The sequence below is a fragment of the Callorhinus ursinus genome, unplaced genomic scaffold, assembly GCF_003265705.2.
Source record: "Callorhinus ursinus isolate GAN/ISIS: 27379988/994484 unplaced genomic scaffold, GSC_fseal_2.0 scaffold1, whole genome shotgun sequence".
Classification (NCBI taxonomy): Eukaryota; Metazoa; Chordata; class Mammalia; order Carnivora; family Otariidae; genus Callorhinus; species Callorhinus ursinus.
The window spans coordinates 117602184-117629173 of record NW_027397063.1 but is presented as its reverse complement, the minus strand read 5'-3'; the positions used below and the strand labels follow the sequence as shown (position 1 = coordinate 117629173).

The following is a 26990-nucleotide window of genomic DNA, read 5'->3' as shown; positions in this document are numbered from 1 at the left end:
ACTCCACTTGTGGATATAAACTCAAGGCAGGGATCAGGCCTCCTGAGAGCCAAGCACTGTGGGCCTTTGACGGTTATCTGCAGAACTTCACTGAAGGAACAACAAGCGCCTGCTGCCTGCTCTGAACCAGGGTGATGGGTAGAGAGTGGCGTTACCTCCGATCCCCAAGACCATGCGCCCCTGTGGTTGGGGCATGGGCATTTCCTCTGGCCAGAAAGTGCAGGTTCTATAGGCTCTCTGATGGATACAGATGACAGTACAAATTCATAACCAAGTTACATCCATAGCAAAATTATAATATATTAATAGCAATATCATAATAGAATAAAGCCTTGGGAGGGCAACCAATCTTCCAGAATCTGCAGGTTGGCACTCATTGTTCGTGAGCTCAGCTGAAGGCAGTGCCTTCAGAATTTGGTTAAATCACAGAGAGAAGGACCAGGATTAGTTGCAGGGAATCATTTTCCAAGTGGAACCATCTTAAAATGCTGAAACTGGCCCCTGAGGTTGCATGGAGCCTCCCTTCCTGAGTGAGATCTTTGGAAAAAGGGCCACGTGTAGCAGTAGCTTTCACAAAGACTTCAGTCTCATGGCGGTTTGGCCACTGACATATATTTTTTGCCTTACCAACATATGAGCCCTTTCCAGAGATGGTTTCTGGTATGCTTCTGGAGGGTTCTTCCAAGAGGTATGGCGCTCAAGAGAGCCATGTGTGGCAATAACCAATTCCCAGCTGCTCGAGAGGACATGGTGAGCCAGGTCTCTGTCTGGCAAAAGGCTAGGTGCAGGGGCCATCTGGTGGGACATAGATGGTCAAGATCCTGTTGACAATCTCTGGGTTTGTGCTGTGTCACCCCGGCTGCTGCCCCCTAGCACACTCTAGGAGAAGGCCCAGTGTGGATGGGGGCGGGGAGGGGAGGGCCTAGGAGAGCTCGCTGGAGAGCCATGTACTAGCACTGCCTTGCACAAAGCTGGTCTGCAATAAATATAATACTTGTTGATGAAAGGCCTCCTTTGTGGGCATCTAACTCTGAACCTTTACCACATAGCAGGGGAGTCGCTCAACCCACGCCCCCAGGAGGGGCAGTGAGGAGAGGCTGACAACATGTTGAACACAGGCGTGTCTGGAGCCAGGGAAGCTGACCACCTGGCCTCTGTTTCATGGGCTCACCATCCAGCTTGGCAGACCCTGACACCACCACCCCCTCCGGCTTCATCACTTGCTCTGCTGGCATCTTGGACTGCCTATCTTTACTCTTTGGCACACAGGGTGAGGTCCAGACAGGGAAGCCCACGTGCGGCCACCTCATCTGCTCCCAAGGAAACTCGGGGAGGGTCGAGTGGTCTCATCCTCACATAGAGGGTGCAGGAGGTTGGGCTACTGACCACTTTACGGCCCTCCCTGGGTCTTCACCATGGTGTGGCTTTCTTAGCACAGAAGCATCTAGAGTTAACAGGAACAGCATCTGGATGACCCACCTCGGGGTGTCTTGGTCTCTGCTCTGGTGCCTGAGTGTGGGGTAACTGAGAGGGGACCGGCTGGCCATACTTCCCAACATGGCAGCTTCCAAAATGGCCTTTTGGGGCAGGAAGCAAAGATCTGAGGGGAAGGAGGCCGGTCCCTCCTGAGTTCTGCGCTGATGCTGAGCCAAGACACAAAGAGGGCTACAGCCAGGCTCTCCCTCCCCTGGCCTGCCTCTGGCCATTAATCATAACGCAGCCCTCTCCCTTCTTCCCCTGGGAAGATAATGCTTTGCTCTCTCCACTTAGGGAACCAGCCCCACCCACAAGGCTGGGGATGGGGCAGGAGCTGCCTCAGTGGGCATCCTTGCTGGGGGATCCAGCACTGAGGAGAGCTTGGGCACACACAGGTGCCTCCCAAGGAGCCAGGGAAGACCTGGCCCTTCAGCTCAGTACCCATCCAGCCCAGGTACACAGTGGACCTAAGGAATCCTGGGGTGGGGGCGGAGGCAGGGAGGGCAAATGGTGACTGGGGTTTTCTCTTATTTAGAAAACAAAATGGAAATGATGAAATGATGTGTTAACATTGGTAAATACAGGCAGGTGTGGAGGGGCAGGGTCCACTTTCTGGAACAGGGCAGTGTCTGGGCCGAGGGTCAGGGGTCAGATGAGGCCCGCAGCCTTCTCCTGCACGTTGTACTCCTTGTTCTTCCTCACCCGCCAGCTGATGAACAAGAGCAGCAGTGCACCCAGCGCCTTGTAGCCTACCTGCAGGCCCAGGTACCTGTGGGGCAGGAGAAGACGAGACCAGTGAGGGGGTGTGGAGGCTCTGTGGCCGTGCTGTGGGCCAGGGCCATTAGGAAGAGTAGCATCACTTTCACAGTGGCCCAGGGAATATGCTGTCACTACTCAGGTAAGGATCCATTACCACCCTGGTGGGGACCACTTCCCAGGAGGCATGAGACTCCTAATTCAATGGTCCTCATTCCTGCATCGGTGACTCCCCCAGGGCCAGAGGCAACACTGCAGCCCCAGCCAGTCTGGAGGGTCCAGTCCTCCCAGCAGAGCCAGAAGAAGAGGGGTACCTGCTTGCTGCCCTCTTGGGGCACCCCTCTCCTGGCCGTCTATGCCACCCCCACACCATTCAGCCCCCCTCAAGCCCACTCTCCCCATAGTTTCTGGTTTATGTGATGATGGCAGCAGGTAAGGTGGCTGGAAGGGGTACAGAACTAATGAAGCTGCAGCTGGGCTTGGGCCCACTGAGACAGTGTAGGCCCACCCACCCTTGACTTCTACTGTGAGCCACGATGGGGCCACCTGTCTCTGAGCAGTGGGAGCTGGCCTGGCACCGTCCCACAGCCATGGCCTTGCCTCAGACTCCAGCTAGCCCTTTCCCTTTGACAAACTTCTTTCTGCGACTCCTTCTCCTGAGGGACTGTAGACTAGGGGCTAGCTCCCAGCAGCACGTGCGCGTGTGCGCACACACACACACACACACACACACTCCAGTACGTGCATGGCTCTCTTCACCAGTGACCCCTGCTCCCTGTCTGTGGCAGCACCCCTCTGGGCCTCTCCCTTGGGAGCCTGGCAGCCCCCACAAGGGGCACCGCAGCAGATGGCTGCCCTCTGCTCTGGCCCAGTGCCTGACACCCCCCACCCCGGGCCACGGGGGCATGCTGGGCCCTCACCTGTCTCGGAGAGCGTCATTGTCATAGTAGGCACAGGCCCCACGCCTCCCTGAGCACTGCAAGCTCCACCTGATGCAGGAGTAGTCGATGGTGAGGCCATAGAGGGCTGGAGATGGCAGCCAGGCTGGCATCCATGGGAAGAGAGTTCAGAGAGCCCAGGTTACATGGGGCTGCAGGCAAAGGTGCCCGGCGAGGTCGGGAGCAAGCCCCCCCGCCCCCCGCCAGCTGCCCTTGCATGGTTCCCATGAATGAGAATGGCTCTGCCCCACCCCTGGGAACCGCAGTGACTTTGGAAAGCCAAATCGCTGTCTGTGACAGCTGAATTCCTCTTTCACTAGAGGCTTAGAAGAGAAAAGAGACCTGAGCCATCCTGTCAGGGCAGTGAGTCACAGAGGTCACCTAGCTGCCAGCTCAGACCGACAACCTAGTTCTCACATCGGATTGGCCTCAGGTGGAGATATGCTGACCTCCACCGTGTGGCAGGGGTCTCCTGAGGGCATCGACCCCTCACGTCCTCACAGGGCCTGGAGGTGGGTGGGTGCCCTTGTTCTAAGGAGGAGGAAGGTAGGCACGGCTAGCTCATGCTTGCATAGCCAAGAGGGTCAGGGCTGGCCTTTGAACCCTAGTTTCCTCGAAGCCCATGCTCCTCCACTACACCAGACTTGCCCGGCTGGCTTAGACAACCCCCCCCCAGAAGACCCCCGACACCCTGGCTGCTCAGAGCTGAACTTCCCCACAGCTGAGTGGTGAGCCCCGATCCAGCAGAGGCTATGCCTTCCTTCTGTTAAGTATTCAGGATGACCCCTGTATTGTTAGCTACAGTTCTGGGCAGTCACTGGACTGCGGAGGGATTCATCCAGGATCCACACCCTGAACCACTGTGCTCAGAACAGCCTCGTCGACTCTGTCGAGGGTGCTATGAGAAGCTGCTTGAGGAGATCTGCTTGTGGCTCCACCCATAAGTGGGAACCTTTGAGAACCAGCCTCTCTACTCAGACCCTGCTCACTTCCAAGTCTCTGGCTAAGCAGGGGATGGAAACTGGCCACAGGGATTGTCCACCAAGGATGCTACCCTAAATAGAAACGCAGTCCAGAAACATTTTCAGCCAGTCCCAGTGGGTAATTTTTAAACTTGCTGGGTTTTATCCATGTGAAGTCCTTCTTTCTACCCCAAAGTGCGATTGCATTCTTGGGTGATAATGAATGGAATGCCTCTAGCCCGGATTTTCTAACCGTGATCACATATCGAGTTGTTTGAGCTCAAGTGACAAAACAAGGCGGAAGGTGCAGTGAGCGGTGGGACAGTGGCTGTTTTCCAGGTGTCTGGGAGAAGCTCTTCAGAGCCGATCCTGGCCGCTGGCTGTGCTTCCTGCCCTGCATCCTCCATGCCGGTAATATAGGCCTGAGCAGCAGGCTCTGAAGGGGCAGTGCTGGGACGAGGGCAGCAAGGGGCTCGACACCGAGAGACCCCGTGGAAAAGCTGCTTCGGTCCTCATCATCTGCACCCCTCACCCAACCTTTGGGGGAGAGGGCCCTGCACGGGTTCTTGCTCAGCAGGCCCCAGAAAGGACATCACCAACACAGGCCAGAAGGATGATGGAAGCTGCTGGAGGGCCAACTGCAGCCTGGCTCCGGGATAATAAGGCACAGCAGGCTCTGCAGGGATTTCAGCACCGGAGGTCAGCAAGGACACTCTGAGAGCGGCTAAAGTCCCTCCACTGCAGTTGCCCTACTCCCCGCTGCCCTGGGCACCCACTGGGTCCTTAATAAATACTCAGCTGAACGTAATCTCTTTACCTGGCTTGCCCGGCACTGCAAGGGCCTGCACATTACTGCCTGGATGGGTCAAGAAGGCATGGTCTAGCATGAGCCTCTGGGAAAGGGCGGGCGAGGGGCACACATACCCCCCCCACCAGCCCAGGCCCCCAGGGAGGGCTGGGTGTTCCCTGCTCCCTGCAGGCAGCTGGCCCTCCTGGGGGGCATTGCTGACCATTTGCGCACGGCTCCATTTCTCCGTGGGCTCTGGGCTGCTTGAGTGTAGGCCGGGTTTGCCGGCAGAGGGCCCCACACTGAGAAACATTTGCAGAATAGAGGCAAGAGGAGTGAGTTTTGTCAAGTGGGAGGGAAGCCAGGGCTGGGCTCAGCTGTTGTTCTGGCTGGGACCGGAATGCAGGGTTTTGTTCCTACTGCCAGTTCTTGGAGAGAGATGAAAAAAATACCTGCCTTTAATTCTTTATTAGGTATCCTAGCTGTGTCCACTTTTCATTTTTCTTACATAGTTTTGTTTGGAATCAATGCCTTAGATGGAATCCTTCCTAACCTCAAGTAACGGGGAAACCGCCCATATAGGGTCTCGGCCTTTGCCGATGTGTTGATGATGCGCGGCCTCTCCTTACCGCAGAGATGAGACAGGGCTTCCCTCAGCCTCTCCCTGCACCTCACAGCCCTCGGATGCCCCGGCGCCGCTCCTCAGGAAGGAAGGGGGCATCTCAGACACTTACCCAGCAGGCGCATCAGCAAGAACTGCACCCCGATGGCAAATGACTTTTCCTCCTGGTTCACCACGCTGAAAAGGCAGATAGGAAGTCAGCAGCCAGAGGACTCGGGGCTGTTCCCCGACTCAGTCAGTGGCAGCCAGCCTCAGAGCAAGCTAGAACCTACCCTCAAGGGGACTGACAGCCAGCTGGCTGACTCGATTCACCTCGGCCGCGTGCTCCCGATCGCTGGGCCAGCAGCGTGAGCCCCCACCCCTGGGAACTCGTTAGAAATGCAGGTTCCCAGGCCCTGTCTTAAACCTAAGAATCAGGTCACTGGGGGTGGGGCCTAGCCCTCTGCGCTTTAGGAAGCCCTCCAGGAGATTCTGTTGCGCACTCAAATTTGAGAACCTCTGGCCTCTGTGATTTTCAGGGCTGCCCCTGCCCCCTTCAAGAGGCAGAGGGCAAAAGAGGCTGGGAATGGAGAGAAGGATGGGGAAGGGTGTGTTCACAGCCGCAGGTCTGAACAACTCCCATAGAGTGTGAAGAGCAATAAAGACAGCCCTGATGAGAGTGTGATTAAGGCCCCTGGGCCATAGGCTTCTGTGTGCACCTGAAAGAATCCTTTACCTAGGGCCAGCTTTGTGGGCGTGGGGCCTCTGCTGTCTTCCAGGGCCCCGCCCTCAGAAAGGCCCCAGGTTTGATTTAATGCTCTGCTGTGGTTGGTCTTGAAATTCTTAATAATTTTGGAACCAGGAGCCTCCCATTTTCATTTTGCACTGGGTCCTACAAATTATATAGCCGGTCTTGCCCCCACCCTTCTTCCCTCAAGAGAGGACAAGCATTTGGCTGAGGAAGGAGATTCAGAGAGAGATGGGGAAGCTATCTGGTGGTGGTATTGCCAGGCCCTGCCATCCCAGCTGGGCAGGGGGCAGAGAGGGAGGACACCCCATCCACAAGGTGGGGAGCCAGGAGGTGGCCTACAGAGGCACCAGCCTTCTCGTGCTCTGAACACCCACACTCCTGGGTGGGGGTGCCTGTGGGGGAAGGGCATTTGGGGCAGAGGGGACATCGAGGAAGGGAACTCAGAAGTAATGTTCAGGTCTCTGCACACATTTTGTTCTGGCCTCACAGTCCTGCTAGCAACGTGGAAAGGGGCCCTCTTCCAGTTCCTCTGAAGGGTGGCCCAGTGAAAGCAATACTCATGGGCTTGAGGCACCCACTTAGGACCCGTCCCATGCAAAGTGCCTCAAATCTCCATCTAATGGATGCTCCCTTTATGCCCACAGGACCCTCCAGTGGCCCAAATTCATAATAGTCCTGGTCATTGTCCCTGGGCAGATGCCCCTAGATTCTGGACTGAATGGGGCTTGAGCACCCCAGTTCGGCTTCTGATGGACAACTTGAGCCCCTCCTGGTGTCTGCCCTCATCAGCTGTGAACTAACTCTGGTGTTTGGACCACTCTCTTCTTCCACATTTCTGGTGAACCTTCCCTCCCAGCCTGTATTTCCATGCCTGGTTGGGGGCCAGGGTACAAATAACACTTGGGTCGCCTACAAGGTCACCTTTAAGGCTCACCTTCTTCACACTAAATTGCATCCATTCTCCCATCTTTGCCAGTGGGATTTATCTTTAAATGATTTTGGGATCCTGGAGCCTCTTTAGTTTCACTCCAGCCCCTGATCAGACTTAAAAGGGAGAGGTTTTGGGGCGCCTGGGTGGCTCAGTTGGTTAAGCGTCTGCCTTCGGCTCAGGTCATGATCCCAGGGGCCTGGGATGGAGCCCCGCATTGGGCTTCCCACTGCGGGAAGCCCGCTTCTCCCTCTCCCTCTCCCTCTCCCTCTGCCTGCCACTCCGCCTACTTGAGCTCTCTATCTCTCTGTCAAATAAATAAATAAAATCTTAAAAAAAAAAAAAAGGGAGAGGTTTCTAGGAAAGCCCATCCTGTGGTTGAAATGATGCTCCTCCTCCACAGCTTCCCTAGCTCTGGGGCTTGATGGAATCCTCTGGGAGGTGGACAGGGACTGCCCCCTACTTACTGCTCAGCAACTTCCCTGTGAAATGTCCTTATCCTGTTCCCTCTCCGCATCATGGCCACCCACAGATATTTCTCAGGGTTAGAGGGTCCACCATGGCCCATCTGGCCCTGGTGCAAGAGGTAACCCCCCTCAAGGGCCTTGGATGAAAGCACCGGTGTTTGGAATGCATAGGGTGGGGAGTGGTAGAAAGAGGGTGCTGATGGTGTTGGGAGGGGCAATATACTGTGGCCCTGAGTATCCCCACATGTTCCTGGAGAATATGCTAAGAACACAAGGTTCTGACTGCTCTTTTCCTGGGCTACTTCTCAGGGCTGTGGTTGCAATGAGCAACCTGGAGGCATGGGGTAAAACCTTACCCTAGACCAAGAGCAGGCTTGGTCTACATAGGTGGCTTTCCCAAGCTCAGTGTTCCTCACTGTGACAGAAGCTCACGGCATGTGACTCATACACCTGGGTCTTCCAGGTCACTCCATGAGATGTGGGGCACAAGGATAAATGATGCAAAGTTCCTGCTCTTTGCATGCACCTGTGAGAAACAGGCCTTTGTCTTTGAACCAGGAGTCTCCTGTCTGCTGCCAGCATTCTTGAAACAGTAACAAAATAGGAGTTTGGGGGGTCCCTGGGGGGCTCAGTCATTAAGGGTCTGCCTTCAGCTCAGGTCATGATCCCAGGGTCCTGGGATGGGGCCCCGCATCGGGCTCCCTGCTCCGCGGGAAGCCTGCTTCTCCCTCTCCCACTCCCCCTGCTTGTGTTCCCTCTCTCGCTGTGTCTCTCTTGGTCAAATAAATAAAATCTTTAAAAAAAAATAGGAGCTTGGTAGTTTGCAAGCTAACTTGTCAATAGGGTAAAATCCCAGGCCCTGACAGGTGGCTGCTTCTGTTCTTCCTCTCCTAGCCTTTGGGGAAAACAGGTCATTGGCATCTAGCTAGCTGTTAATAATTCTTAGAATTCGGCTAATAGTGATAATTAACCAATATATAGAGTACCTTATATCTACAAAGCAATTTATCAGGTAATCCTGACACCAATCCCTTGTGGTCAATATCATGAACCTCTTCATAAATGAGGGAACTGAGACTCACTGAGGTTGGCAACATCCCAGGACATCCAGCCAGTGTACGGCCGAGCTGGGCCTTTGACCCTAGCACTGGGAATCCAGATCCTGTGTTTTTCCCTCTCTGCTCTCAAGAGGGGTGAGGACAGGAAAGAGGTGGGTTAGGTGAACTTGGCTGAAATGTTGTTTTCTCTTTGGCAGAGGGTGAGGTGAAGGAAGGGTCAATTCCCTCTCAAAACCTCAGAGGCATTCCACCGCCACTGTAAGGGCCACCTTGGCCAGCCTCTCTCTTCGTACCTGAGAACTTGGTCCTGGCTCCTCGCACACTTCTCTTATTTTCATCCTTTCTCAAAGCCCTCATTCTGTCTCTGAACTTTCCACATTTCCCCCCCTGGATTTTGTGCATCTCACTGAATTCTCTTCCTTCCTCTTAGTTCTTTCAGGATTTAAACATAAGTGAATCTTCAGGCATTTCCACAATGTGGAGCCAGGCAGCCTGGCTTCCCGGAGGCTCAGCCATTCATGGCTCTGCCCTCCCGGGGGTGGGGTCTCTCAGGGGCAGGAAAGGAGGAGAGACAGAAGCTGGGGGCATGGGGGACTGAGAGGCGCACTCACCGCAGAACCATCATGTAGAGCGGGTTGTGAGAGATGCAGGCAATGAGGGCCACGAAGGAGATGAGGAAGATGGCCGGCAGCAGGAAGTGGGCACAGGGGATGGGGCACGATCCCGACTTGGCTGAAGCGGACGCCCCGGTCACACAGCTGCAGTTCAGATACATCTTGGAAAGGAGAGGGAGGGGGAGGGGGGAGATCTGCTGTCATCACCCGCACCACCACACACTTTAAACGCCGGTACCAGCTCCAGCCAGAGTCCCTTGGGCAATGCTGCGTGTGAGGCTGGAGAGCAGACCTGGGGAGGTTTTTGAGGTGCCCCACGGGATACCGCCTCTGACCACTGTTTGGGCCATCAAAACCGTCTTCACCAAAACCGGTCATGGAGCAGGGGCTGGGCCCCTCCCACAGTTCCACCCACAGCAGGACATGCGGACCCCATTGCCAGGCAAGGCCTACCCAGCTTGGGACCAGGGGCCGGGAGGGCTCTCTTCGGGGCCAGGCTGCCCTCTGCACCGCCTCAGTGGTTCTGTGGGTGCTGTGTTTGCTGTTTGTGTGCTTCATGCAGGGAGGGTAAGGATGGGATAGACAGGAGACAGCAGTGGGAACCCAGTGGAACCCACGAAGCTCTTCATCTGTCAGGCCTTTGCCAGAGCTTCCTGCCTGAGAGGAACTCCTGTCTGTGAAGGACCCTAGGGAAGGAGGCCCCTGGCTCCAGTCTGCAAGTCCATATGGCGCAGTACTCTGGAACAACTGGCCTTGGGGGGGCCCTGAGGAGAAGAATGCGTTTTCTTATCTTTATTTATTATATAATTTACTGTCTTTTCTTGATGTTATGCTAATGGATTTGTGCTATTGTTGGAAACCTATCAAGATGATTTCTGGAAGTAGATGAGTCAGAGGTAAGTAAATAAAGATAAGAAAACCACAGAAGCCACCACAGACTCCTCCGACTAGAAGGCCATAGAGAGACCATCTTCTTTGTGCTCTTTGTCCTCCCTCTGCCCACGGAGGTGGCTGTGGGAGCAGCCTTGCCCTGTGCTCTCAGAGGAGGATGCTAAGCGGGGGCTAGCCTTGTCTGTGCCCTCCACACGGGCTTAAGGGAATGAGGCACGTTCTTCTCCTTAGGGCATCCTTAGCAGAACTGCGCGAACTTCCCACTGCTCTTAGGAGAAGGCACATCCAACTCCAGGGCCCGGCCCGCCCAGCCTTGCCCTGGGTGTGACATGCCTCTCAGCGCCAACCCTGGCCTTCCCTGCTTTATCCTGTGCCCGGCTCTGTCATGCCCTTGGGCCTTGCACTTGCTGTTCCTTTACCTGGAAGGCTTTGCTTCCAGGCCTTCCTAGGGTTTTCTTCTTCTGGTTGTTCAGTTCTAATGTCACTTCCGCAGGGAGGCCCCCAGGAACTAGAGAGTCTAGTCATTAAGTCTCTCCGTGGCATGGGATACATTCTAAAACTACCTTGTACATTTATTTGATAGAATGCAAACTCAACGAGAGCAGGGACCTTGTCTGAGTCCTCAACATCGTGGCTCTGCTGGCTATTCACTAAGTATTTGCTGAATAGCTGAACAGATGTCTTGACTTGGTTTGCTGCTGGCTGACCCTAGAAGTCAGGAGCCGTAGCCCTCCGAGGGCTGGTAGAACCTCACCTCGTGGGCCCAGTGAACGTGGGCTGCACAAGTGGAAGGCCGGTGGCCAGCAGATACATGACCTTGAACAGATGTGCCCCAGACTGAGGCAGGGTCCTGGGTTCTAGTCCCACATCCGCCCCTAAATAGCTGCATGACTTCAGGACAGTTGTATAGCTACACATCAGGGCTGAGGGGTTCAACCAAATGCCCTAGATCACACTTCCAGCTCTAACCTTCTGGGTTCAGATCACAGAAGACCCTCTGCTCTCAATTTCTCTGGGCCTGTCCTTGTGGCTTCCCACACAGGCAGGATGCAGGACCCAGAGATGCCCCTTAGGATCCATCAGGATGAGACTCTAAGGCCTCAGCTGAAGGACTGCTTTGGCTCGTTTCTGCTCTGAGCATTGTTGGGCCTCAGGAATGTGAATTTTTTTGAACATCAGCCAACCTTTAATTGACTTTGGGCTGTAGGCATCTGGTCATGACCTTAGGGAAGGAGAGGTGGAGAGAGGGCAGGTGTGGCCCAGAGGCCACGAGGCTGGGAGTGAGTGTGGCGCGGGTGGCGTTCTGCCCATCCTGGAGCCGAGGAGTGGTGTGAGAGGGCACGCGCTGAGCGCAGACACCCCCACGGGCCTTCTCTGGCCCTTACCAGCTGCCTGGAGGCCACAGAGCTGATGTTGACGTTGCTGCAGCCAGCATGGCAGGGTGAGAGGTACTCTACTCCATTGTCTCCGCACACTGGGTGGAAGATGGAGTCTGGGCACAGGCAGTGCCTGCGGCAGGCAGGAAGCTGCGGATGTATAGAACTTGATGTCCTGCCAGCAAAACAGGAAATGGGGAATCAAACAAAGCAAGACCAAAGAAAAACCTCCCCACGCCAGCCCAGCGTGAGTTCCCTGCCTGGTTCGTGTGCCTGTGTGTCTCCGTTTGTCTTGGGCCAGCGCCACCCTGGGATCTGAATTACGCCTGTTGGAGCCAATGGTGAATGCCCTGCTTGGTCAGTGCTCATGGCACCATCAAGTGCTGGCCAGAAAGACCTGGTCAGCAAACCCCACACTGCAGAGAGGCATTACGACAACCAACCAACCACCCAACCAGGACTCCAATCAAAGAGATGACAGATGCTACACCAAAGTCACAGGCAATACTTCCTTTCTCTCTTCCTCCGCCCGGGCTTGGGCTGATGGAAGGCTGGGGCCCCTGGTCACTGCATCCCCCCTGCACCACAATCCAGGGGGTTTCACCAGCTGATCTCACCATTCCTACCATCCTCCTCATCTGACAGTCATGATTGTTCTCTGCGGGGGAGAGGGGGTTGGGATAGGCTGACAAATCGCAGACCAGGGCTCTGCTAAAATAATGACACTGCTGATGGTTAACATTAATGGGGTATCTCTTATGTGCCAAGCAAAGCGCCCAAGACTTTTCATGCTGCCATCACAACTCTCGTGACAAGAAAACTGAAGATTAGAAAAGTAACTTTCGCCAACTACAAAGCACTATGCCAGAACTCACCCCAGTCTGATGACAAAGCCCTGTGCTAAAAACTCCCCATGGGGGGGGCGAGCCTTGGTGGCCCAGTCAGTTAGGCGTTTGACTTGTGATTTCAGCTCAGGTTATGATCTCAGGGTCTTGGGATCCAGCCCTGTGTTGGGCTCTGCGCTCAGCAGGGAGTCTGCTGGAGATTCTCTCTCCCTCTCCTTCTCTTTTATTTATTTGAAAGAGAGAGAGAGAGAGAGAGAGAGAGAATAAGTGGGGGGAGGGGCAGAGGGAGAGGGATCCCAATGTGGGGCTTGATCCCAGGACCCTGGGATCATGACCTGAGCCAAAGGCAGACACTTAACTGACTGACCCACCCAGGCTCCCCTAAATAAATCTTTTTAAAAAAGCTCCTAGTGAGAACCACCCGAAGGCTCAAAGTCTTCTTGGCTTCTCTCAATCCATAGTCAGCCTGCAGAACAATACAAACTGGGTGGGGGTTCCTGCCCTGAGCAACCCTCCCTTCCCTTGTACCCCTTCTCTCCTTCACCCACCAAAGACAAAAGACGGTATTTCAAAGAAAAAGAGAAAACACCAAGGCTGAAAGTTACAGTTTCTCCAAATGTTGCAACCTCATTAGGCAAAACCTAAAAGAAGAGGTGGTTGGAAGGGGCACCCAGGAAAAAATAAATGCTCCTTGCTCAGCACCTTCCCCTCATGGGCCTCTAAAGCTCTTCCTGAACATGAAGCCAGACTTAAAACCTGGGACCAGATTGCTTTATGCAAACTGACAGGTATACTTTACCTGCCCTCTTCCTCACCTGCCCTAATTTTTTGTGTCTGCCATCATTTTCATTATTCTTTCCCAGATCTTTTCAAGTCTCCTTCTCTTATCTTTCTGCAGCAGCTCAAGGATACTTTGTAATTGTAGCCGGCACAGAGCTGAGGCTAAACATAGCTTATTTCCTGGTTCCTGAGGCTCATAGCCCTACAGATTCATCCTTAAACCAAACTCATTAGTTTTTGGTGCTTCTTAAAAAACAGAGCCCTGACCCTGATTGCTGTTGGCCCCCTAGGACCCTCAGATTTCTTCTCATAATTGAGCATATGATTCAAGACTTCATTTTCTAAGTTGCAAGGTAAGAGATTAGATCAAAAAGTGAAAAGGAGAGAAGAGAGTTGAGGGAGCAGAAAAGAAAGCGTATGGCAGCCCGATCCAGGCTCTGGCCTCAGCAAAAGGGATCTTCTCACCTCTCATTCCCATTACCTGGGGGGATAGACCTCTGCTACAGTGGGGGTGGAACATCCCATGAAGAAGAGAGGGGCGCAGAGGATCATGGAGATGGTGATGATGGTGGCAGCCACGCGAGGAATGGTTTGCAGAGAGAAAACAAAACGCTTCATGAGGATTCCTCCAAACAGCATCCCCAGTGCTGCAGCAGGAAGGTTCACAGCACCTACAGATAAAGAGAACCTGTCTGGGTGCACAGGACTGGGAGTGGGGGCAGGGCACAGACACTGAGCTGAACCATGGACAAAGGGGCATGGCTACTTGAAGGAACATTTGATACATTCAATTGCAGTGGTAATAGCTGACATTAACTGAGCGCTTACTGTTTGCCAGGCACATCTACAGACTTATCCTGACTTAGCAGATTGCCCTGCTTGTGCAAAGAATAAAGAAACAAGTGGAGTCCTTGCAGCCAGAGGGATGTGGGTTGAAGGTACATTTATTAAGCACCTTTCATTACCTGGGCCCTCATTGCATTCTTACTGTGACCACATGAGTCCCAAGGTGGTGTCCCTGTCTGATGTGCTAGCTGGTGACTGAAGGTTAAAGGGGTGAGGTCACAGCCAGCGCCCTGACCACCTTGCCACATCCATATGGCCAGGCTCACCTGGGGACTGGGCTCTGTAGTTCCCTTTGGTACTTGGTGGGAACACATCAGTGCCTCTTGATGTCAGCTGCACAAAATACCAACGCTGGGCCCCACCCAGAGATTCTGCTTTCATTGACTGAGCAGGGAGCCCGGGTGTCTGTATTTTTTTAAAGTTGTCCAGGGGATCCTAAAGTGCAGCCAGGGTGGAGAATCACTGGGCCACATATTCCTTACCCAAGTGAATGTATCTGAGTCCTTGGTGAAGAAAGGAAAAAAAACCACAAGGCATTTTGCCTAACCCCAAATTCTACCTTCTCTCTTTCCTCTGTTTGCCCTGATGATGTCAGGGCCTTGAGAGGCTGTCAGGTTTCCAGCCCCTCTGACGGGGAGGAAGGCAGACCCTAGCCTCCACCCACCCCTGCCTGGAATGATAGGGGCCCCAGAGATCTGCCAAGAACATTCTAGATTGCTAACCAGGAAAAATGTCCTTAAAATTCTTTCCTCTGGGCCAGTCCTCCTCTGGCTCTTGTCTGTGTCCGGTCTGGCCTCGCCCATCCCTGGATGGGTGGAGGAGGGCCCAGCCACTCCTGCAGGCAGGGCCCAGGCAGGGCCCCCCAGCTCCTGCAGCACCCCCACCCTCCAGACTCACCGATGAGGAAGTTGGCATAGGCTGCAGAGGCGCCATACTGCTTCTCCAGGAACTTGTTGAGGAATGTGGAGAGGCCAGCAATGACAGAGGAGAAGGTGCACTGGGCCAGGACCACCAGCATGAAGAGTGGGTTCATCAGCAGCCTCAGGAAGATGTGGGGAAAGCCTGCAAACAGACGGCTGTCAGGGGCCAGGCCCTCATGGCAGTCACCACACGGGTAGCTTGGGACTAGTCACTGCCCTTTCTCCTCCTCCAGGCAGCCCTCCTCTCTTCCTCAGGGCAGATCTGAGGCACCAAGATGTTCAGTGGCCAGAGGCACACAGCCGCTCGACTCCCACTCAACATGCTCATGGGCTAAGTAAAGTGAGGACGTGCCTGGGAGATATCAGGCGAAGCCTGGATAGAAATAGAGCTAACACTGGGAACATCCTCCTCACACGACAGCCACCTCCATGTAAAAGGAGAGGAGAGAACACGGGGGCTGGACCATGGAGGCGGGGCTGACTCTGCTTAACTCTGAGTCTCCTGGAACCTGCACAGAAGCAGTCACCAGGACCCCTGGCAGAACCCCTCCTGAGAGATGGGACCACCTGCTCTTACTGCCCCTTACCACACACCACACCACATGGGCTGGGATACCCCCTGACCCTCACTGCAAGCCAGGCCCGCCCCCCAGGACTTTGCTGGGTCAGTTAGTTACATTTAATGAAATCCACCAGGGAGCTTCTTGGTTTGACCTCGTCCATCTTCCTTGCCTCATCCACTATGGCTGGAGACCTCTGGAGGCAGCAAAGGGGGTGAACGTTAATGGCCTAGGCTCCCTTTAGTGACCCTTCCCTGGGCCCTTGCCCCTCCTGGTCTCGGTGGCTAAGGGACGGGCAGCACTGAGCTGCCCCAGGTGTGGGTGGGAGGGCGCCCAGAGAATGCTCTTGAAGCAAATGCTACTTGCATGTCAGTGAGCCCAGTGCTGTGGCTGCCGGCCAGAACACATCCACAACAATGCCTCCCGACACTCCCCTGGGCATGTCATTCATATCTAACTTTCCCTTGACTGATGCCAAAAGGTGTCCGATCAGATCTCACCCCTTGTCTGTCTGTCATGGCTACACTTCCTCCCTGTCCTCAGATTCCAGGGGCCGCAGGCTTCTGAGATACACTGGTCTAGAATTACCTCTGTTTCTAGCTCTTTCTTTCTGTCTCCTCTATAGAGTCCCTGCTTCCTTCTGGGCCCAAAGCTGAGTCCTGCTCAAGGCTCCAGCCTGGCCCCTAGCCCACACCTTCTACCCATACCATCTCAGTGAGATCGCCTACCCCTTGCGAACTCGTCAGCTGCAGCTTTGAACCCCTGCACACGGTGTGCAAGGCTTCCCCCGAGCCCTGATGCCACTGGGGCTCCCCTGGGGAACGCACCACCAGGCACGGGAGCTCCCACGCACTGAGTGCTTACTCCACACCAGGAACCATGCCCAGCCTTCCACACACATCGGCACTCCTCACAGCCTCCTCTGAGACTCGTGCTCTATCTCCAGTATTTTAAAGGAAACTTAGAAACAAAGAAACTTGCCCAAGATCACTCAGCATCTGGACTCAGACTCAGGTTTGCCTGACCCCCAAACCACCGTAATGCACTGACAACCTCTGAAATTCTTCCCCAAGACAAGCGGAGGCTCTCCCACCCCCGCCCCTCTTCCCACAGCTTGGCCTAGATCTCACACACCTCACTGCCAAATGCTGAGCTCTGGCTCTGGCTCACTTCGGCTCCCTTCTCCTCCAATCTGTCGGCCGCTCAGTCCTTGGCAGCCCCTCCAAGAACATCGCTCCCTGCCCTTGCCTCGGCTGCGCAGCAGCCCCCGCCCTGGCGCTCAGCCTCATCCCCCGTCTCTACACAGGCCTCTTCAGATGGCCAGCCTCCCCTCCTCCCTGACTCCCCGACCTCAGCCCAGCTGCCATGGTGCCCCCTGCGTGGTCACCCAGTCACTGCAGCGCCCCAGAACTTCATGGGGTCGGAACAAGTTTTAGACCCTAGGCCTAACATCAAAGCCCCTCCTAGACTTCTCGTCTCTGTCTTCCATTCTCATCCTTTTCTGACTTCTTCCCCAACAGACACACAGAAGGTCCATCTGCCCATAGTCAGCTCGCTCTTCAGCTTGCCCTCCCGCTCCTCAGCTCTAGGGGGTCTCCTTCAACTCAGTCCTGCATGTTCACACGTGATGGGCCAACTGTGCCAGGTCATATATTCAGCTTTTCCTGGCTCTTCACTGTGAACTTGGTGTTTCCCGAACTGCGTTCCCTGGAACCTTCCTGATGCCTGAGATGCTGACATGGTAAGGGGACACTGGTGGGAGACCGTCTTTTGGAAATTCACCAGCACTCTCACCTCCCAAAGCCTCTGAGAAGTCCTGAGTCATATAACTTGTTTAGATTTCACCCAGAATTTGCTTCTCAGTTCAGTTTATTTTTTCCTACACCTCCTTTTCTTGAACTTTGATAGGCAGGGAGTCATGGGCTCTTAGAACCTTACCTCCACTTCCCTGAGCATTGTTCGAGGAAAGAAAAAAAAGGGGAAAGAGGTGAGAACCAAGGACGCTGAAGAGATGAGCAGGCCCAGCCACCAGGCTCCAATCCACCGGGGGTCTCCAGGGCTCAGGTTAACAGCAGCTGGGAAAGAAAGCAAAGGGAACAAGTGTTTTCTGGATGAATGTGGGTTCTCATTTTGCTGGAAAGAGGGCCTCTGATCAGGGGGACTTTCTTCCCATGATGCAGAAGAGGTAAGCCATGAGCTAGAATCTGAGTCAAGACAGCATTCCCTCTCCAGGCCATCTGGTCTTTGGAGCATGGTGACCACTGAGCATAAAGCAGAACATCAGAGAATCCCCAGGCTGAAGGAATCAGAACCTTGGCCTCACTTTATTTTATTCCCAACCCTTGGTAGGAATAACAATGAAGGAGGCTGCATCCACCCACCTCCAACCAATCAGAAAACTGAGGATCAGAGATATTAGCTTTGCACCGGTCCAAGGTCAAGGCTGGTAAGTATTATTTCATTGGTCAGTTTTAAACCCATGTCTCCCTGGTGTCCAAGCCTGCACTCTTAACCACTGCCTGCTACTGCCTCCCAACTTTATTGATCCCTAAGAAAGGAGGCCCCATAATCCTTAGGAGCCTGAGGAAACAACCATTATCAGAGTGGGCTGCTGAGCCTCCAAAGGAGATACTTCTGGCAATGTCTCCCATCAGCATCTGAGAGTCTGCCATTGTGTCTCTCTTTGTAAAGAAACTATGTGGGCATGAAAGGAGGGAGAAGGTAGCAGAATGGTCTTCAGCCAAGCAATGCCAGGCATCGCTGGGCACTGGCCCTGGTACTGGGAGCTCAGCTGCAAGTCTCTTTGGGCAACCAAGAGGCAAGAACCAATTCAGGAAGTGCCAGTAAAAGGGCAAAGAAGGCTTGACCCTAATGCAGAAAGCTCCCCCGGGCTTTTCCCTGTCATGTGAAGTAAAGGCAGGTGACACCTCAAGGAAGACATCATGGTCTGATGGTTCCCAAGAACAGGAGTCTGTGGACTCTGGCAGCATGGTGGCTTTAATGCCTGTCCACATTCTTTGTGTGATGTGCAGGCTCTGATCTGTGTGCCAGGAACTGGTGGGAGTACTATTCCTGAGAGTCTGGCTCAGATCTGCCTTCTAGCCACATCTTCTGGCTAGTTGGAGCTTTCTGTACCACCACCACACTCCACACATGTTCCACCTCTTGGCCTTGTCCAAGTATTTTTCTCCACCTGGAAGGCAGAAATTGCACCCACCGATGGGGCTCAATGCAGATGTCAGCTGCCTGGGAAGCCCTCCCTGACCACCTCGGGCAGGAGCACTGTCTCCTCCTTGGAGCCTCCAAAGCACTTTGCCTGCCCCTCTGTGACAGTGCTGGCTCTCCCTGCCCTTTGGGAGGCTGGGTGGCATAGGACAAGCTTACAAAGGCCATGAGCTCTTGTAGGATTCACTGGGGGGCTGGCTCCATGAGGGGTTGCCTCAGTGTTTGTGCCGTGGTCTATAGACCATATGTCCTCCTCATTCTAAGATACACAGTGATTTAGTCCATACCATTTTGTGAAGAATAAGAGCTCATACCTGTAAACCTCTTAATATATATCAGGCATGTTCTAATCCTTACAACGACTCTATTTTACTATCATTAGCCCCATTTTCTAGATGAGGAAACCGAGGCACAAAAAGATATAGATACTTGCTCAAGATCACTCAGCCAGTGAGAGGTGGAACCATGATTAACAGCTTGTTTACTGCCAGTGCCCACAGAGTTAAGCATGATGTGAATCATAACCCATGTGTATATTTTATGTAGTGCTTTTTTTATCCTCAAAAGAGCTCTTATTAAATCTTTTCTTAAAATAATTAAACACCACCTTAGAATCCAAGGACCATAAAACTGTTTTTAATACCACCACCAAGATGGGTAGCCGTGGTGGCGACAGCTGAGGCCCTGCCCCAGGTCTCAAGGTTTTCGGCTACGAACTTCCTGAGGACAGAAAGGGTCCTGTGCCAAAGGATTCACGCAGTCTGCTCCCAGCTGTCTGGGGTGAGGGAAAGAGGGGGCCCAAGCATCTGGAGTTGAAGCTTCATTTTCTGCCCTGCCTGGCCGGGGCCGGGGAAGCTGCTTTGTGGAACGAGCGGTAGGACAAGCACCCTGGCACACACTCACCTGGATCCACTCTGCCATAGTCCACGAAGATCTGCAGCATGACGGAGCCCAGCAGGTACCCGAAGGCCGGTCCGAATACAGAGATGGCAAATAAGATGGCTGGAAAGGGGAGCAGGCAAAGGAGGCCGAGGGAGCCTGAGAGAGTGTGGCAGCCCCAGGTTCCTTCCCTAGCTGAGGGTTTCCTGAGATGTCACGCCATCTGTCCCCTGGCCCTAACAAGTCCGCACCGAGGGCATTTCCCATAGACAAGACCAGAATCACTCAAGATCCTGAGATGTGCAGAACCAAAGCTGTTTCTCCTCCAGCCAGCTGCCAGAGAGATCCACTTGCCAGGAGGGAAAGGCTCCCCAGCACTTAACGATTCCTGCTGGGTGTGCTGGTGGGCGAGGCTCCCTGCGAGTATGATGCTGGGGGCCGCGGCAGGAGCTGTGGGGCCACTGAGCCAGTGCGGGAGCTCTGTCTGGTTTGGGGCGTGGGCCTCGAGAATGCTCAGTGTGGCTTGTTCTAAGGGAAGGATGGGCGCAGTCAGGTGGTCATTTGTTATCTGCTTTGCTTGTCCTTCCTTGAGGCTGTGCTGTCCCTAAGTGGACAGTTCAGGAAGACACGGATACCCCGGCCTGTGCCTGGAGGATCGGACAGCAATAGTTCCAGGAGCTGGTAAGGAGCTCCCCTGTGCCCAGCATGGGGCTAAGGGGTGACCTACATTACTTATGTAATCCCACAGCTGCCCAGGGCATGGATACTATTAGCCCCGTTCTGCAGGTGAGGGAACCTGGGGCCCTGGGGCCCAGCCACCTGCCCAGGATAACACAGCTGGTAGGTAACAGAGCTGGCCTTCCAGCCAGATCTGTCTGATCCCCAAACCTCGGCACTCATTTGCTGTGTTGTGGGGCAAAGAAGGTCCAACCTTGATTCAGCCCCTCGGGGCCTCAGCAAAGGCCACTTCAGGACTGGGCCCCCTCCCTGCTGCCCTCCTCAAGCCTGTGACTCACAGATGTACAGGGGTGAGTTGTTGGGCTCAGAGAAGTCGTCCACATAGGAGATTCCAAATGGCTGAATGGGCACCGTCCCGACACCTGCCAGCAGCTGGGCGACCACCATGAGAGCCCACATGCTGCTGGTCTCCTTCCGGGAGTCCTGGGTGGTGCTGTGGCACTTGCTGGGGGGCAGGTCCTGCCAGTGTTTCTGACAGAGCTCGGCTTGGAAGAAGCTGTTGTTCCCTGCAATGAGAGGGCATGCCGGTCACCAGCCGGTCTCCCAGTTCCACCAGCTGCCCTCCAAACCTGCCCTTCCTCTCAGGCCTTTGGGAAGTGACTACAGACACAGAGGTCAGGTCAGAGTGCGGCCTTCCTGCTCTGGGAGCAGCCCTTCTTGGGTGGGAGAGGAATCTTCCGCCCATGGTTATCCATTTCTTTGTCCTCTACGAGTACAGGCGGGGGCCTGAGCATGGAGGCTGATACTGTCATTCCCGGAGGAAAGGGTCACCCAGTTGAAAAAGGGGGATCCAGGATCAAAACCCAGGCTTGCTGGCCTGAAGTGCCCCGTGCTCATCCTCAAGGTTGAGGTCCTCAGGGTGTGGTTCTCTTTAGCAGGACAAAGGCCATTCTGTCTCACAGAAGACAGTGTCAGCCCCACCCGGGATGGTGGGGGTCCCTCCTGTGTCATGACCCTCGGAGCCTGATTCCTGGATAAGCCTGGCAGTGTGTCACACAAAGGCATTTAATGTCCTTACTGAATGTGGACAGCAACCAAGAATCCTACAACTTGGGGAGCTGGAAAGGACTTGAAACTGTCTAGTTTAGTCCCTCCTATTACAAATAGGCACCACAGGAGCCAGGCTGCACCTTGAGACCCTTCTGTGAGGCTCCCAGAGACTCCCAGCGTTCTGTGAGCACCATGTAGCCTGTGGCTGTGGGGACCGGGCCAGGCTGGACTGCCACTCCATGCGGCTGTTTTAAACTTGGCCCACACTAACCAATCAGCACTGTCTGCTCTCTCCAAGGCCTTGAGAGATCTTGAGGGATCCATTAGATCCCTTCTTCTCAACATATATTGTGAGAATGTCTATGCTACCTAGAGCAATCTATACATTTAATGTAATCCCTATCAAAATACCATCCACTTTTTTCAAAGAAATGGAACAAATGATCCTAAAATTTGTATGGAACGAAAAAAGACCCTGAATAGCCAGAGGAATGTTGAAAAAGAAAAGAAAAGCTGGCGGCATCCCAATTCCGGACTTCCAGCTCTATTATAAAGCTGTCATCATCAAGACAGTATGGTACTGGCACAAAAACAGACACATAGATCAATGGAACACAATAGAGAGCCCAGAAATGGACCCTCAACTCTATGGTCAACTAATCTTTGACAAAGCAGGAAAGAATGTCCAATGGAAAAAAGACAGTCTCTTCAACAAATGATGTTGGGAAAACTGGACAGCCACATGCAAAACAATGAAACTGGCCCATTTCCTTACACCACACACAAAAATAGACTCAAAATGGAAGAAAGACCTAAATGTGAGACAGGAATCCATCAAAATCCTTGAGAACACAGGCAACAACCTCTTTGACCTCAGCCACAGCAAATTCTTCCTAGACACATCACCAAAGGCAAGGGAAGCAAGGGCAAAAATGAACTATTGGGACTTCATCAAGATAAAAAGCTTTTGCACAGCAAAGGAATCAGTCAACAAAACAAAAAACAACCAGCAGAATGGGAGAAGATATTTGCAAATGACATATCTGATAAAGGGCTAGTATCCAAAATCTATAAAGAACTAATCAAACTCAACAGCCAAAGAACAAATAATCCAATCAAGAAATGGGCAGAAGACATGAACAGACATTTTTCCAAAGAAGACATCCAAACGGCCAACAGACACATGAAAAAATGCTCAACATCACTTAGCATCAGGGAAATACAAATCAAAACCTCAATGAGATACCACCTCACACCAGTCAGAATGGCTAAAATTAGCAAGTCAGGAAATGACAGATGTTGGCGAGGATGCAGAGAAAGGGGAACCCTCCTACACTGTTGGTGGGAATGCAAACTGGTGCAGCCACTCTGGAAAACAGTATGGAGATTCCTCAAAAAGTTGAAATAGAACTACCCTATGACCCAGCAATTAATTACTGGGTATTTACCCCAAAGATACAAATGTAGGGATCCGAAGGGGCACGTGTACCCCAGTGTTTAGAGCCGTAATGTCCACAATAGCCAAACTATGGACAGAGCCCAGATGTTCATCAACGGATGAATGGATAAAGATGTGGTATATATATACACAATAGAATATTATGCAGCCATCAAAAAATGAAATCTTGCCATTCGCAACGATGTGGATGGAACTAGAGGGTATTATGCTAAGTGAAATAAGTCAATCAGAGAAAGACAATTATCATATGATCTCACTGATACGAGGAATTTGAGAAACAAGACAGACGATCATAGGGGAAGGGGGGGAAAAATGAAACAAGAAGAAACCAGAGGGGGAGACAAACCGTAAGAGACTCTTAATCTCAGGAAACAAACTGAGGGTTGCTGGAGGGGAGGGGGGTGGAAGGAATGGGGTGGTTGGGTGATGGACATTGGGGAGGGTATGTGCTATGGTGAGCGCTGTGAATTGTGTAAGACTGATGAATCACAGACCTGTACCCCTGAAACAAATAATACATTATATTAAAAAAAAAAAATCCCTTCTTCTCTTACCTTGTCCAAGCCAATGGACACCACTGACATCACTGATCTTGCTCTATGGGTTTGTTCATTTCATACTAACATAATTCCCTTTAATTCTCATTTGGGGTCCTCCCAGAGAGGGTATCAGCCCTGATCTCTGTGGGCCTCGAAGCCCCACAGAGAGGAAATATGAGGGCTGCAGACCAGATCTGTCCCTTTATGCTCAACTCTGCCCCAGGCTGCCCTGGATGGTGGGGTGGGGGCAGCTCTGCTCCCCTCATTGCCCTCTCCCTCCCCCAGGCATATATATTCTGTCCAGCCTGGCCCCACTCTTACCTGTCCTCTACACTGGTGTTTGTATAGGATACATTTTAAAACTGCTGACCTACGGGGCTCCCCCATTGAACAGGAGGTCTATCCTAAGAACAGCAAGGGAGGGCAAGATGTCTTCTTGTCAGGGTCATCCAGACAGGGGGAAAGCTTAAATGCTGAGTCCTGAAAAAACTCCTGGGCCAAATTTCATTCATCCTCAGTTGGTCAGTTATTTGGCCAATAGTGACTGTGGGCAGGCACTCTGCTGGGGTGGGGGACAAGGAGGTGATGGAGAGAGGCACCGGTGCTGCCTTTACAAACTCTTCAGCCCACTGTGGTACACAGCTCATTGAAGAAGCGACCACAATATTGCCTGGTCCAATCCAAACCACAATGAGATACCCTTTCACACCCATCAGGATGGTTGTTATCAACAACAAACAGAAAACATCGTGTCGTTTGTGTAAGATGTGGAGAAAGTTAGAGTCCTGTACACTGCTGGAAGGAATGCAAAATGGTGTGGCCACTATGGAAAACAGTACAGCAGTTCCTCAAGAAAACTTTAAATACAAATACCATATGATTCAGCATTTACACCTCTGGGTATACACCCAAAAGAATGTAAAACAGGACTTAACAGATATTTGTACACCAGTGTTCATAGCAGGGTTATTCACAATAGCCAAAAGGTGGAAACAATCCAAATGTCCATCAATGAATGAATGGATAAACAAAATGTGATAGATACGTACACTGGAATATTACTGAGCCTTAAAAAGGAAGGGAATTCTGACACGTGCTACATACAAAATGGAAGAACCCTGAAGACATTATGCTAACTGAAATAAGCCAGACACGAAAGTACAAACATTGCAGACTCCACTTATATGAAGAAACTCGAATAGACAAATTCACAGAGACAGAATGTAGAATGGTGGTTATCGGGGGCTGGGTGGGAGGCAGAATGGGGGGTTAGTGTTTAGTGGGTACAGCTTCAGCTGGGAAAGATGAAAAGTTCTGGAGATGGATGGTGTTGATGGTCGTACAATAGTGTGAATGTACTTAATGCCATTGAACGGTACATTTAAAAATAGTGAGAATGGTAAATGTTATGTATATATATGTATAATTACCACAATAAAGTGTAATGTAGCCCGCTCCACACCGAGTCAGGAGAGAACAGGGAGCATGTGGGAGAAGCACCAACCCAGCATCACTGGGAGAGGGTTTGGGAAAAGATTCCTGGAGAAAGTGGCCCTGAGCTAAGAAGAAGCAATAGGAGTAGACAAAGAGCAGCAAGGAGGATTAAGGAACAGCAATGTGGAGGGGTTGAGAGATGTGGGTGACGTGCTCCATGGCACAGAATGCAGTTCAGTACGAGCAGCATTGTAAGTAAGTATAAGTGGGGTGAGGCACAGCCACTCCTGGAGGGCTTGTGGGTCCTGGGAAGGGGCACGGATTTTATCCTAAGGAAAACCCCAGAAGGGTCAAGATCATGAACACAACTGGAGGCATTAAGACCAGTTTGCAAGATCCAAGGCCCATGTATAGGGAGTGGAAGTGACCCAATAAAGAGCTATTTTGGTGGCAAAATAGGTGAGGCCATGCATTGCATGAGGGGCAGGGAGGGCTGGCCGGCTCTGGGATGCACAGCCCAGAGGCATGCGTGTGAGACATGCAAGGCCAGGCTGGCTGCAGGAGAGCGTGACAAACGAAGGCCTGGAGATTGTTTTTTTAAGAGCTCTAGTCCTTGATTTCTCGGATTCTTGTTATTTTACTACACTCACATTTATTAGAACACTGTTGCCAGCTTGGCTGGCAACATTATTTTCTGTGGGGCATGTCATGGTCATCGAAGATCAGAAAAATGTTGACTGGCTTATTTGGTCTTCGCCTGGCACATGGCACAGTACGCTAGTGCCATAAAAATCCTCACGAAATTATACCTGATGAAACAACGTCCAGGAGGTAAAACCCTCTGGGGCTCGTGTGTTATCATTAACTTTTAGAATGTCACACTCCATGTCAGGAACTGCCTTTATTAAAATGTGTATTTTTTAAAATATAGTCAATTGGCCCCAACTCCAAGTCTATGGAGTTCCTTTCTGGTTCTTCCGCATGCTAAACTGATTCAAGATCTCTTAATGAACTCTCTTTTCCTTATGCCAGCCCTGAATGGGGCCAAATCCACCCTGGCCCAGGCCGTGACTCATGCGAAATTCACCTGCAGAGAACAAGGCTTCTTTCACCAGGGAGCACTGCCCGTGGGGATGCAGCAGCTGGCTGTCCTGGGGGCAGGGAGCCCCGGAGCCAGGAAGAGCAGGGTGCAGCGGTGGGTAGGACCTGCTGCTCCCTGCCTTGATGTGGGCACAGGTGTTTATGCCAGAGACAGGCATAGTGTGGGCTTCCCAAGAACTCATGTCTGGGACTCAGGCAGTGGGGAAACATGGCCGGCTTCCTCTGGTGAGAGCGGAGTCTTCTAGAATTGAGACCATTAGGCTTTTCTCCTAAAAATCTAGAGGACAGGGATTGATGAGTCCAAGGGCTGGAAGAAGGGGGAGGAAAAGACCTTTTGTCAGAAGACCTTGGCAAAACCGATGGTGGGTGGGGGAACTCAGTTTCTTTGGCCCACCCCACCCCTCTCCTCCCTGGAATGGTTTCTCAGCTTCCTTTAGGAGCTCAGGCCCATGTGAAGGAGACAGAGCCACCTCTCCCCATTCCTCCAGCATTCCAGCAAAGGCCCTCTACCCAGTTACTCTCCACTGACTTATGGAAACACATCACCCTCTTCTGATGTTGCTAGCTCTGACCTTCCCACCATGTTAAATCCTGTGGTGAGGTCAGAGAAATGCCTGTCTATTCCAGCCACCACAGACTCCAGAGGCCGCCTGCCCACCCAAGGTCGCTTTCCTCCATCTTGGGGGGCCCTGAGAAAGAGAGGGAGGGGAATCTGTTCATTAGAGGGATGTCAGTCTGTTTCTCATCTTCCCCGAGGCAGACTTCTGGAAGGCTCAAGTTCATCAGAGCACATTCTTTTCCCACAAGACCCAGAAGTCTGGCTGTGCCAGTTTTCACAGGGCTGTGAAATGCTAACTAGAAACAGGCTGGGACCTCTCTCCTCCTCCAGCTACCCCAGCAACACCCCAGCTGCACGTGAGTCAACCCTCTGACTCATTCCACAATTTAAATTCAGAGTTTCAGTTCTAATTCTGGACCCCTCAGTGGGCTTGGAAAGATAGGGGACTCTGTGGCAGGAAGGTCTACTTCCCCAGAATGGGACCTACAGAGACAGGACAAATCTGGGCAG

At 52.7% G+C, this 26990-nt stretch overlaps 1 protein-coding gene across 1 annotated transcript in view; it reads right to left on the bottom strand.

Moving 5' to 3' along the window:
- Positions 1-275: 275 nt before the first annotated feature.
- SLCO2A1 (solute carrier organic anion transporter family member 2A1) overlaps positions 276-26990 on the bottom strand; it is an 83922-nt gene continuing 57207 nt past the window's right edge. Inside the window, exons 4-14 of the mRNA XM_025882012.2 lie at positions 20677-20904; positions 19685-19783; positions 17495-17631; positions 15674-15752; positions 14974-15138; positions 13712-13901; positions 11615-11780; positions 9336-9499; positions 5654-5718; positions 3153-3276; positions 276-2245 (exon numbers count right to left, since the gene is read on the bottom strand). Of these exons, the coding sequence (XP_025737797.1) occupies positions 2125-2245; positions 3153-3276; positions 5654-5718; positions 9336-9499; positions 11615-11780; positions 13712-13901; positions 14974-15138; positions 15674-15752; positions 17495-17631; positions 19685-19783; positions 20677-20904 (1538 nt within the window). The 3' untranslated portion in view covers positions 276-2124. The remainder of the gene's footprint in view (positions 2246-3152; positions 3277-5653; positions 5719-9335; positions 9500-11614; positions 11781-13711; positions 13902-14973; positions 15139-15673; positions 15753-17494; positions 17632-19684; positions 19784-20676; positions 20905-26990) is intronic.